The following is a 12,207-nucleotide window of genomic DNA, read 5'->3' as shown; positions in this document are numbered from 1 at the left end:
AGGCTGTAAGGTATTAATAAGGGAGGATGGGGTGGTTGATGTTGGAGGTTGTGGGGGTAGAGGTGATGAAGTTGAGCGTGCTGGGAAAGTGGAAATGTTCCTTAAGGATTGGTTGTTGGCTACTGTACTAGTAGGCATTGATGAGGGGGTAGTTGTTGCAGTGTTCGGAGCCGTGGTCAAAGGAGAGCCTGGGGTCAGGGAATCGGATGAGTTTACATCTTTGGGGCTATTTGATAAAGGGGCAAACCTCATTGCCCCTAATAGTGGAGATAAGTTTTCATTATTGGCCATGGTAAGCCTGGATCATGTTGGGGATTTGGCATTTATAATAAAAGGATTATAGATGCCAAAGGATTATAGGTTAAGGATAGTAAAAGCAAGGTAGTAAAGTTTGTAAATATTTAGCATGTTTTATTGCAAATAATGTGCTTCTTTACATTGCTTTACAAAATTTCCTATGCAAGCGTGAAACCAGGGCTACACTTGACATGTCAATCACATTTATATGAAACAAGATAAAACATTTTAAGCTACATAGAAGACCTCAGCTGACTCACTTCTATCTCATTGAGACCTTGTGCCTCAGACATTCATTATGTGGCTCTTAATTGTTTACCTTGAATCATATAAGCAATTTGGGTTTGAATCACCAAGGAAAGATAGAAAAAAAATTAACAAGCACATATACAACTTATTCAAAATTATTATTATAATTATATTAACCCATAGGAAACAGACTACAGATAGAACTCAAGAGGCATCCTATATCTCCTCTCAGAAAAGCACCCCTTACAACAGGAAAGACATCAACACATCTACTTCCACTGCCAAATGCTGTCAACGGCTTTCACTACACTGACATTCATCTCAACTAAGAGGAAAATTTCTGGTCCACGTTCAGTACCACCATTAATCACCGAGATTGTCTTCTTAAAAGAAATAAAACAGACCTTTCTGATCTATTCCCCACTAATGTTTTTGTTTTTTTTTACTTTTTCTTACAGTCAGACACTTTGCAAGTTAACTCCTGTCCCATAATAATGTTTAAAGGAAAATTTATAAACAACCTTCATATGCATTCAGCTATATAACACTCACAGAGTAAGCTAGATATTAAATCCATCATTTATCTTAGTTGAGATCACTGTCAATCACTGTCAACTGGTTTAGAATATGGTAGAACTCGTTATTTATTGGTTTATTTATTATTAAGAATTGCTCTGCTCAGTGAAAAGTGGATTTTTTAAAGTCTACACACCCTTACTTCTTCACTAACATATGCAATGCCTATTACTAAAAAAAATTTCCTTAGGAAACTCTATTAATGCATTTAATAATAAACAAATAAAAAATATCAGTAATGATAGTATCTTTGACTTTGCTTCAAATTCAGAAAGATCCCTTGCCACCATGATGTTACTTGGTTTGCAAAATCCCATAGAGCAAAATTTGAACGTGTTTGCAAGGGTTAGTACCACAGCACTTTCACCTGATGAGTGTTGAATGATCCTCCATACATCTGAGGACTACACTATAAAGCCATGAAATCCTGTACACTGCTATTCCCAGTGGATGGTGGGTAGTTCTAAACATACCTGGATGTCATCATGTGTCCACATGCATGGTAAAGGGTGCATTGGGAAATTGTATATTCAGTAACATATTCCCTCAACTTGCAAGGTGACCCTGTGCCATGCTCGCCAGACTGAGAGCAGCACTTTGGTTAACTCACTTGATTATACATTTTCCTACCCACCCATAGATTACACATTCTGCACAAAAAGCTTTATATTCAGCAAATATTTAGATACAATCAACCAATGATAAAAAAAAATATATATGCATGGAGTTGAATTCATAAAAAGAGTATAAAAAAAAGCTTTTCACAAGGTACAAGAAAGCATGCCTTAGTGGCAAGAAACCGAGATTTAATATATAATAAATTTGACAAACTAAATATTTGGCAAACATTGTAGTACATAAAACCCCAGCAAGACTCTGCAGGCTGCTAAAATACTCTCTTCTTACCAAATCAACTACTTCAAATATACTTTTAAAACATGCTGTAGCAACTCAAAATATAGTTCAGATGTAGAAAAGACAAAAAATAAAGAAGTCATCAAAATCTATAAAAAAATAATAAATACAATAACAACAAGACGACAATAATAATGATAAAGAGTAATACTCTCCCACTGGTGTTCACCTGCCAAACTTAGGGACCAACAAGGATCTACCCCCCAAGTTAAATGGAAAAAAAAAGAAATCCTACTTATCCTAAAGCTAATATGAGGTGTATTTTTCACACCAATCAATCACATCTCACACTTCATAATGCAATAATCACTACTGGGTATCACTGACAGGGAGATAAGGCAGCCAATAAAGTTCTTTCTCTGTTAAAGTGTCTTTCAACCAGTTTATATGATATGAATATGGTTTCGTGGCTTCAAAATGAGAAACATCTGACAGGCTGAGGTAAACTTTACAATCTTTTTTTTTTTCTTTTTTTTTCTCTAAAGGACGACCCAGTGAAATTTAAGGTGGGAAGTGTCCCTTAAAAATGGAATTAAGACACATTTCTTCACTTCAGAACTACGAACATCTTAAGACGGCTAGACTGAAAGCAAAAAAGCTTTCTGCATATCATAGTACAATACATGGTATAGGTGTGTTGGTGCTTGCAATTGAAAAAATATAAAAAGTGGCCAAATACAAAACTAAATAATAATGATGACAAAAATAAATGAAGGTGAATACGAGTAGTTTTTAATGGTTCGTCCCCAACTGATAACATAATTGTTGTTTTGCAGCCTTAATACCTTCCTATCAAACAATTTACAAATAACAAGTCAAGGTACCTCTAGGAAAAATGGAAAAAAGTATAATGAATATAGTAACAATGATACAGCAATCCATACTTCTATGTGCACATTATGTTCATCTGCACAAAAAACAGAGATATGGCAAACCTACTTCATATGTTTTTAGTCCTATTTTTCTCAACAGGACAAAAAGAAAAGAAGAAAGAAAAAAAAATAAATAAAAATAAAGAAAAAAAAAAAAATTGTTGTAGTGAAAGAGTAAATACATATTCTTATCAATCACACATGTCCTTATTACCAATTCTCCCTTGGCAGACTATGATATTACTTCTTAGCACATTCATGCTAATGCAAACCCTGGGAGCATTGGGCCGGAGCAGCAGAGATTGCTGATTATGTAGTAGATTGGTGGAGAACAGGACAAACAGAGAATGCATTAAGGGTGAGCTAACAGTATTTCCATGTCCTCAAAATCAACCTTAAAACCCCTGCCACCAATCACTGTCATCCACCAAACCTGTGACTGTCTTGAGTGATGAGTGTGTGTATGTGTGTGCGTATGTGTGTGTGCGTATGTGTGTGTATGTGTATGTGTGAGTATGTATGTGTATGTGTGTTTATGCGTGAAGATATATATATATAAACTTAATACAGGTGGTGTAGGAGAGGGAGGTGGTGGTGGTGGCAATGGGAACAGATGGAACGGAGCTAGGGGTTTGTGGGCAGAGATGGAGAGATGAGAGGGTTAGCGGGCGCAGCAGTTGTTGGAGGAGGATCCACTTGGCGGTTCGGTGGGCTCCACGGTGAAGGAGTTGCCGCCTGGGGGCTCCATGGTACCACTTTCGGGGAGTTGCTGCCTCGACACGATGCGGTAGATTTCTGCAAGGAGGATTGGGTCATTTTTAGGAGATATGCCTGGGTAAAAGAGGGCTATCAATGTCTAGATTCCTCTGAAAACTTATATTTTATCTTAGGCTAACACTGTAAAGACCTCTATATCATCAATTTCTATGAAATTCAAGCAATCTTGGTGATGATACTGATACTGACACTAATACTAATACTACTAATAATAACAATAGTAAAATACTGTCTGCATCAAAATATGGAATTACCTTGAATATAATAATATTCTGCTTCTTCCCTTTATTATATAAATTCTAATCCATATATCAAAGAGTATGAAAAAAAAAAAATAAATAAATAAATAAAAAAATAAAATAAAATAAATAAATAAATAAATAAAAGCATAGTAGCCATGCCATGCAAAGTACTCCAAGCCAAGCTAGCTGCACAGCAAATTACATCTCTTACATGCCAAAAAAAAAAAAAGTGTATATATATATATATATATATATATATATATATATATATATATATATATATATATACATATATAATGATAATAATAATTATAATAATATAAATAATTGGATAATAACCATCTAAAAATGATAATATGCCACTGCCATGCTAGTTCTATAACAGGCAAGCATGCTAGATCAACTACTGCTTGGCTGACTCAGCAAAGCAATGAACAAAAACCCAACACAACTCCTTCCTTGCCTCTTTCTCACCCTTAAAACAGATTTCAACAAATGCCTTTCTTATATATATATAATGTCTCCATTATGCAATGCACACTGACTTCCTCAAGGTTCTGCAATGTCTAGTATTGAGGGAAAAAAAAAAAAAAAAAAAAAGTTTAAATCCATGCCAGAGGAAATTCAGTGAGAAAACCAACACCAATAAGATTCCACAGCATTGTGTTCTTGAAACTGTCATGCGTTTTACAGCACAGCACTTTTCGCTCTTATCTTTTTGGATGTTTATCCTTTTCTTACAACGGAAAGAAAAGAGAAAAGAAAAGAAAAGAAAATTCAACTGATACTTTTGCGATCCGGTCATGCCACGTTAACCCCATTCTTTTGCAACAAGGCAAATCACAAGAAGTTAATATGAAAGCCAGAAGTGTATTTTGCCAAAAGAAAGCCACAGATGTGTGTCAAGGTTTACAAAATCAGCTTTTACAGCCTAAGTTTCTTGTAGCAACAGAAAATAACAATTTCCACTTTCCAATAAAGGATATCTGTGAGGGTGCGCCACTGTACGTCTCTTTAGAAAAGTCTCTCAACATCTGGTCCATCCAACAGTGTAAATCCAAGCAAATACAAGGTGAAATAAGGTGCTCAACACAGATGGGACAGAGTTAGATAGATAGAGAGAGAGAGAGAGAGAAAAAAAAAAAATAAGTGCAGTAATTTCTTCACTGGACATGACTGCCAAATTCTAACCCTGTGCCCAAACTTCCAGACGAGAGGAGATGGGTCTCTCCCTACTGTTGACAACATTGCCTGCGCACACTCTCAGCATTTACAGTTGGTTCCACGTGAATAGCCTTAACATCAGCTGTTGGACTGTCATCGTGGTCATGAGGATCACGAATTTGCTTCTGGGAGACAATCCTGTAAATTTCTAGCCAGCATGCAAAGAATGGAGATGTGTTAGTAATTTGTTAGAATCAGGTTAATACCCTAACTTGTTACTGTCCATAAAAAAAAATAAAAAGAGAGAGAGAGAGAGAGAGAGAAAAAAGGATTCATGGTAATTCTTCATTCCCTTTCTTTTTCCCCCCTCCTTTAGTAAATATTAGTTGCAAATGAAACAGGCTATTAAAGCAACGGTTGCAAAAATTTCCTTCATGCAAGAATGTAGCAGAATGTTTAATCTTAAAAAAAGAAAGAAAAAATTTGGAAGGGAAAGAAAGAAAGAAAAAAAAGATTTGCAAGGGAAAGAAAGAAAGAAAGAAAGGAAGAAACAGAAAAAGGAAAGGAGAGGAAAGGAAAAGGAAAAGGAAAAAAAAAAGGAGAAAAGCAGAAAAGAAAAGAAAAAAGAAAAAGAAAGAAAAAAAGAAAAAGAAAAAATTGGCTAAAAATGAATTCTCTCTTCTGATTATTATTCATGCTCTTCCTCCTAAACAATCGCAGCAGCAACAGCAAAAACACAAAAGAAGAATGATAACTGAATATTTGAACAAGTGTCGAAAGGCACGTTTTCTTGTCTTTTGGACGTACTGTGTATAAACACTAATCTAGTCCTATTTGAATAATCCTGTAGAGCTGGATCACATTTTGCTGATAATCAATCTCAGTATCCTACACTTTCTAAGGCAAACTAATGTGCTAGCAACATCAGCAGTGTGAGCTTCACCCCAGTGATGCCAAATCCTAATGATGGCACTATTTCGGTAAACTAGAAAAGGAAATAATGCTATTAATAGTTTCTATTCAATATAATATAAATACAACTTCAGTATTTGCCTGCCATAGTTCATCACAGTGCCACAGAAAGTTGCCTACATGAAAAGCAATAAGTGCCATCTGCAAGATGGATCTGCCTATAGATATCAATTTGATAAAGCACATCTCATAACATACAAAATAATTTTTTCATATCTTTCTAGGAACATTGCAGTGTAGCTCAGTACATGCAAATAAAGGATACAAAAAATTTTCTTGAGAAAATTGGTAGATTGCATGAATCAAAAAACAATTCTGGACGTCTGAAGGAAATCTTGAAATTCAGAAATAAATTCAAGTGTCCAGCTCATGTCTCGTTTTCAGTACATCATTGGATATCACCACCTAGTATGAAAGAGGAGAAACTACTAATTGAATCTGATTTTAAAGTGAATGCCATCAGAAGTAGGGTGGCACGGCCTAGTGGTAGAGCACTGGCCTTGCAACGGGAAGTTCCTGGGTTTGTGTTCGGTCAGCCTGTCTTCGTCAATTCAGCTGTGAGAGAGTAGTGGCCACATACTGGGGTTAAAATTGGAGCAGAAAGGAAGTGGCCACCCTACCATACCATCTCAGTTTAGTAAACATGCTTCTCTACAAACATATCCTCAACATCACAACTTGGACTTTGACATTAGAAATATGGGCTACATGAATGTCCTGATGACAACTATCATTAGATACCAAATACCAATAACTTCTCATGGTTTAGTGACAAATTTATTCAGAGTTTAAAATAGTAAATGCAATATATCAGAACAGCTGTGTAAGGTTTAACATTTTTTCCTTAATAAAATGGAACAAGAATTGAAATTAATGTATGACTCAATACTAATCTGGTGTTTGAATCTTTCTATGCATTTCCAGGAACCTCTTTCATCATACTATAGTCATTACAATATATATTACAAAAAAAGTCCAATATCTTGGTAGACCATTTGCTTGATATTTTCATCAATATTGGCTGTACAATTTCAAATGACCAGTCATAGGGCAGCTTTCAAATCTGGGTTGGCAAATGATGGGTAAAGCACTTTGGAGACATGACAAAATATTGTTTTGTTTTTTCATTGTATAATAATCATCATAACTTCACTCTTTGTTACACAATGCACCGAAAATTGGCACCCCTACTCGACCTAACTATTACAATCTGTATAATATTATTGGTACTGGTATTGGCAAAGGCTATGACGTAGCTAATGTTAAAAAATAAAATCACAACGACATGAACATTAATCAAACTGACAACAAAAACAACCATAAGAAAAACACTAAAATGGGATGATAAAAACAGCAGAAAAAAACAAAAACATCAATACTGAGTAAAAACAATAGAACTTCAATAGGGAAAGAAAGGAAAAGAAAGAAGAAAATAAATAAAAATGCTAACAAATAATTATAAGTTAGAAGAGAGCCAGTAAGTTATACTAGAAAAAATGTTATCTTCAAATAGAAAAATTCCTTATGAACTTTGTGTTTGATATTCCTCAACAGACTGGTATATACAGAGGGAAAACCTAGTTTATGGCTACAATCTTCCTTATTTTACTTTATGGACATCCAAATCCTTTGAAGAAAACTGCAGAGGATGTATTTCTTCTTCAAGACATGTCCAAAACATGTAATGAGAAGAAGGAGATATACACAAAGATCGAAATGGAGAAAAATAGGAAAGAAGGGGGAGAGGAGGAGCAGGAGTGGGGACAGGACAGGAGGAGGAGAAAGGAAAGGAGATACAAAGGAGGAGGGGAAAGGAGATACAAAGGAGGAGGAGGAGGAGGAGGAGGAGGAGGAGGAGGAGGAGGAGGAGAAGGAGGACAGAAGCAGGAGGAGGAATATGAGGAGTATAAGTATGAGATGAGGGGGGGGGGAGGTGAAGGGGAAGAGGAAAGGGATTTGAAGGCTAAGGAAGAAGAGTAGGAGTAGAAAGAGGAGGTGGTAATGGAAATGCTGAAGTACAAATCATTTTAAGGAACAAGATAGTATGGTTAGTCATATCCTGAAAATGTGATCATATTCAATTTGTTTATCTATCATCACCATTTATGGATATTAAAAAGTTGAAGTTCATCAAGTCTTTACATTTGTGGCATGGATTTGTCTGTACTGCTCAGGGAAAGGTATGTGACATTAATATTATTTCTAGGCAATATATGCCCTGTAATATCTGCATGACAATTTTACAAGGTAATCTCCCAAAATCTTTGTAACATGCACTGGAGTTATTTAAAATATCATCCCTAGTTTACTCCTGCAAAAGGAATTTAAACATTACTTAAGAAACTTCTTTTTTTTTCAATATGGATATATACGTTCAATCATGAAGCAATTAAAGTTTGCATAAATTCAAAGGAGAATTTCTATACATAATATGGTTAATTCTTATACTTCATGTATCATTATCATTATTATTTTTTAATAAACACAGGATAGGGAAAACAGATCATCTCAAAAAAATAAGCAAACAAGTAAATAAGTATGGAAATAAATATCAACCAATATGAAAAGATAATCAAGAAAAAAATTCCATTCAAAAGATACAAAATTCATATTACTACCAAATTGTCCCCAACATACTGATCTAGATTAAACAGTCATAATGACTGTTCTGTGTGGTGTCATGGCCGTGACCTTTGCTTGGTCGTGTGCAACAAACACTTCAAGTGACCTCAGCACTGTCTTCTTTGTTGATAAAAATAACATTATCAAATTCACAGCAGCCTCTTTCATCTATGGCTAATAACACAAGGCTCCAAGGCAATTATCAAGAGCTACAGTTTTCCTCTGCTAAAAATTGTTACCTATATTCATCAAAATGCATCTTCAGCCTTTCTGTAAATGCTAAACAAGCATTCATATATCACTTAAAAATATCATTCAAGACTGCTAGGTCAATTCATTCAAAAAACTAGTCAACACTCTTCTAAAATGAGTTATAAAAAATCAGGACAAAACAGTACAAATGCAAAACTCATAAAGCAAACTCAGCAAATGTCTTCTTGTTAGAAAAGTAGTAAACAAATAAAATAGATAACATTAATAACTGTAACAATATTAGGATAAAAAAAAGATGCATAACTGTTATATCAATCCAAAAACTACAAAATACACTCAAAGTAACATTCACGTTTTGGGATATCGTACCCGGAAACCAAGACAGTATGTCACTCTCCTACCGTCCTGCACACCTACCTGTAAGAATGTTATGGAAGGCCGTCTCTACATTAGTGGAGTCAAGAGCCGAGGTCTCAATGAAGGACAGTCCCTCCTTTTCTGCAAATGCCTTGGCCTCTTCTGTGGGAACTGACCGCAGGTGACGCAAGTCAGATTTGTTACCTGCAACCAGATGCAAGTTGTTGTAGTGTGATGACAAGGAGTTCCCACCATTCCCATTAGAAAACCAAACACTGAAGACCTTTCAACAAATTGATTTACTATTACATTTCAAAATTATTTTCCTTCTCCCTGACATTTACACATTTTTTAATTACTAATCTTAGAGAAATTTTCAAGGTCCAAAAAACTAATATCAAATTCCCAAATGCATGTGACAAGAAAACCATGTAAACGTTCTGTAGCAATTTCGTCATTTCCAGATTAATTCATTACATAAAATCTTGGAAAAATGCTTTACAAACAAGAAAGAGAGAAATGCATTGCTAATATTATATATGAAAACAGAAACTTTCATATACAAATATACACTCTATTTCTATCCTTTAACCTGCCTCACTTCATGAAAATAATCAAAAGAACCAGATGAATCAGAACCAGATGAATCCCTGTAAACTTCCATGCTATTTCTCAAGTCCCAGCTGTGTACCCAGGTACACAGTGTGACAACACAGCTTACCTACAAGCATGATGACAATATTCTGATCTGCATGATCTCTGAGCTCTTTCAGCCAACGTTCTACATTAGTGTAAGTGAGTAGCTTGGCAATATCATATACCAGTAAAGCACCCACAGCACCCCTATAGTAAGCTGATGTGATGGCTCGATACCGCTCTTGGCCTGCGGTATCCCAGATCTGTGCCTTTATTGTTTTTCCATCCACCTGAAAGGAAAATAAGAGAATGTGAGTGACAGACATTTATCATCTGAAATTCAATCTACCACATGGCAACAGCAAAAATGTTTTCCTTATGGTTCCAGTATTTTTCTTTTCTCACTTTTTTTTTAGCTACAATTTGCAAATGAAGTACAATTTCAAAATTTATCAGTAGTGGTTTATGTATGAATTTATTCATGCAAATAGTTTTTGTTTTCTAAAAAAAAAAAAAAAAAAAAAAAAAAAAAAAAAAATTGTTCACAGTCTCATTCAACAAATAACTGTAATGCAATTGTAAACTTTTTACCTATAAATGTGTGTGTGTGTGGGGGGGGGGGGGGAGAATAATAACAAGAAAAAAAAAAATAAATAAATAAAATAAATAAAATAAATAAATAAATAAAATAAAGACAAAATCAAGATCTAAATCATGAAAATGTACAGGCTCTCCGTCATGCTGTGGCATAGCATTTTGAGGTCTGCAAACCCACCGCAATGAGATAACTGTTGTGACGGGAAAGGAGGACAAATATGGAGGGAGGAACCTCAGAACGACGTGAGAACATGCCCAAACTGGGAAACGTAAACAACACTGACATCATTCAGGTAGATTCTCATAAATGAATTACAAAGAGAAGGGATAAAATGGCTTTGTCTCCTTGCAAATTTACTCATTTAGTCATCCATATATTGCTTTACAAAAGAAATATGCAATATGACCTTGCACTCCCAGACAGGAAACGAAGAATTTCAGAGAAGTACTTACTAAATAAAATTACTTGTTAGAGTTAAGATTCACCTTCAATTTCACTCAAGCTCGCCAAAATCTTTGAAATAGCGGCAGAAATGACTCTTAGTGCTGAAAATCTATCTTCTGCAACATTCTATGACAAGGGCTGGCTAATGTCAACTAGCTGATTGGTCAAACTGGTCAGATTGTCTTATCAATCTCACAGCCGATGACCTTTGGTCCATTCCTGATGTGCTATACATTAGTAGAAAAATTAAAGTGGTTTGATTTTCATTTTTGCTCTAACCTTAACCTGTGATAAAAGTACATCAAGTGAATAGTCAATAATGAAATAAATGCATGATTAAACAAAAATAAATAGATAATATAAAAAATAAAGTGATCATCAGGGATAATTAACTATACTGTGCAATTCAAAGTAGTTTCTATGAGATGAGGGTCACATAACAAAAAAAAAAAAAGTTACAGGTGACTATTAGGCTGGTAGATCTCGCTAGGATAACTGTGGTAAAAGTAGATTATATCCCACAAAAAACTGCCACCCATGTTCTCAGAGCAATAAGCATCCAATCTTGTCAAGAATCCAATCACGTTGCAGGAGAGAAGGGGATCACCTTAAATGAAATGGCTCGTTTTCTGAGAAGCTCAACCCAACTGGCACGATGGCATGAATACAAGCCATGCCCACTGTAATACAAGTTTATTTGTTGTATTTACACATAGATGGGTCTACAAGTGCTTAATCACCAAGGAGTGATTTATTGTTTACCCTTTTCCTTGACTTTTGGAAAGGGTCTTTTCTATTATTTCATTGTCTTAATTTGTTACCGAGATTTGAATAACAATTTAATAATCATAACATCATAACAATAATAACAGTATCAATATCAATTGTATTAAAAAGAAAAAACACATTTTCCTGCCAATTCAAAGAATGGGCAAAGTAGGATTGGTCACTAAGGCCTACTGATACACTCCTTGCCGGCTGTAACAATATTCACAAAAAACTATAGGGGACAGAACCTGTGGCGGTTGGGTTAAGAGGCCAGAGTAATTTTTTCTATATCAAAATACATGTGTATGTGCAATAACTATGGACACAGGTCTATACATACATAATACTGATATTGCTAGTTCACTTCAGTATTCTTCGACATTGTTTACATCTTTTATGCAATAAACATGTCAACTTTACAGATCAAAATTACACTCAGGTTACAAGTGGCCTGGTCCTTCATCCTAATATATTTTGATATATCACATTATGAGTGACAAGCATT

General features: G+C 35.0%; 1 protein-coding gene across 3 annotated transcripts in view; it reads right to left on the bottom strand.

Annotated features, from left to right (window-relative positions):
- Positions 1–385: 385 nt before the first annotated feature.
- The window catches only part of LOC119572405 (ras-related protein Rab-11A-like), a 21,998-nt gene continuing 10,176 nt past the window's right edge, over positions 386–12,207 (bottom strand). For 2 of the 3 annotated variants that reach the window (XM_037919515.1, XM_037919514.1), the window contains 3 exons: positions 9,978–10,182; positions 9,317–9,460; positions 386–3,704 (listed from right to left, as the gene is read on the bottom strand). In XM_037919515.1, coding sequence (XP_037775443.1) covers positions 3,571–3,704; positions 9,317–9,460; positions 9,978–10,182 — 483 coding nt within the window. In that variant the 3' untranslated portion in view covers positions 386–3,570. Of the gene's footprint in view, positions 3,705–5,119; positions 5,301–9,316; positions 9,461–9,977; positions 10,183–12,207 lie in introns of all 3 variants that reach the window. The other variant, XM_037919513.1, reaches the window with a different exon arrangement.

The sequence above is a fragment of the Penaeus monodon genome, chromosome 4, assembly GCF_015228065.2.
Source record: "Penaeus monodon isolate SGIC_2016 chromosome 4, NSTDA_Pmon_1, whole genome shotgun sequence".
In the NCBI taxonomy this organism is placed as follows: Eukaryota; Metazoa; Arthropoda; class Malacostraca; order Decapoda; family Penaeidae; genus Penaeus; species Penaeus monodon.
Note: the sequence above shows the minus strand (reverse complement) of the source record. Positions and strands in the feature narration are given on the sequence as shown.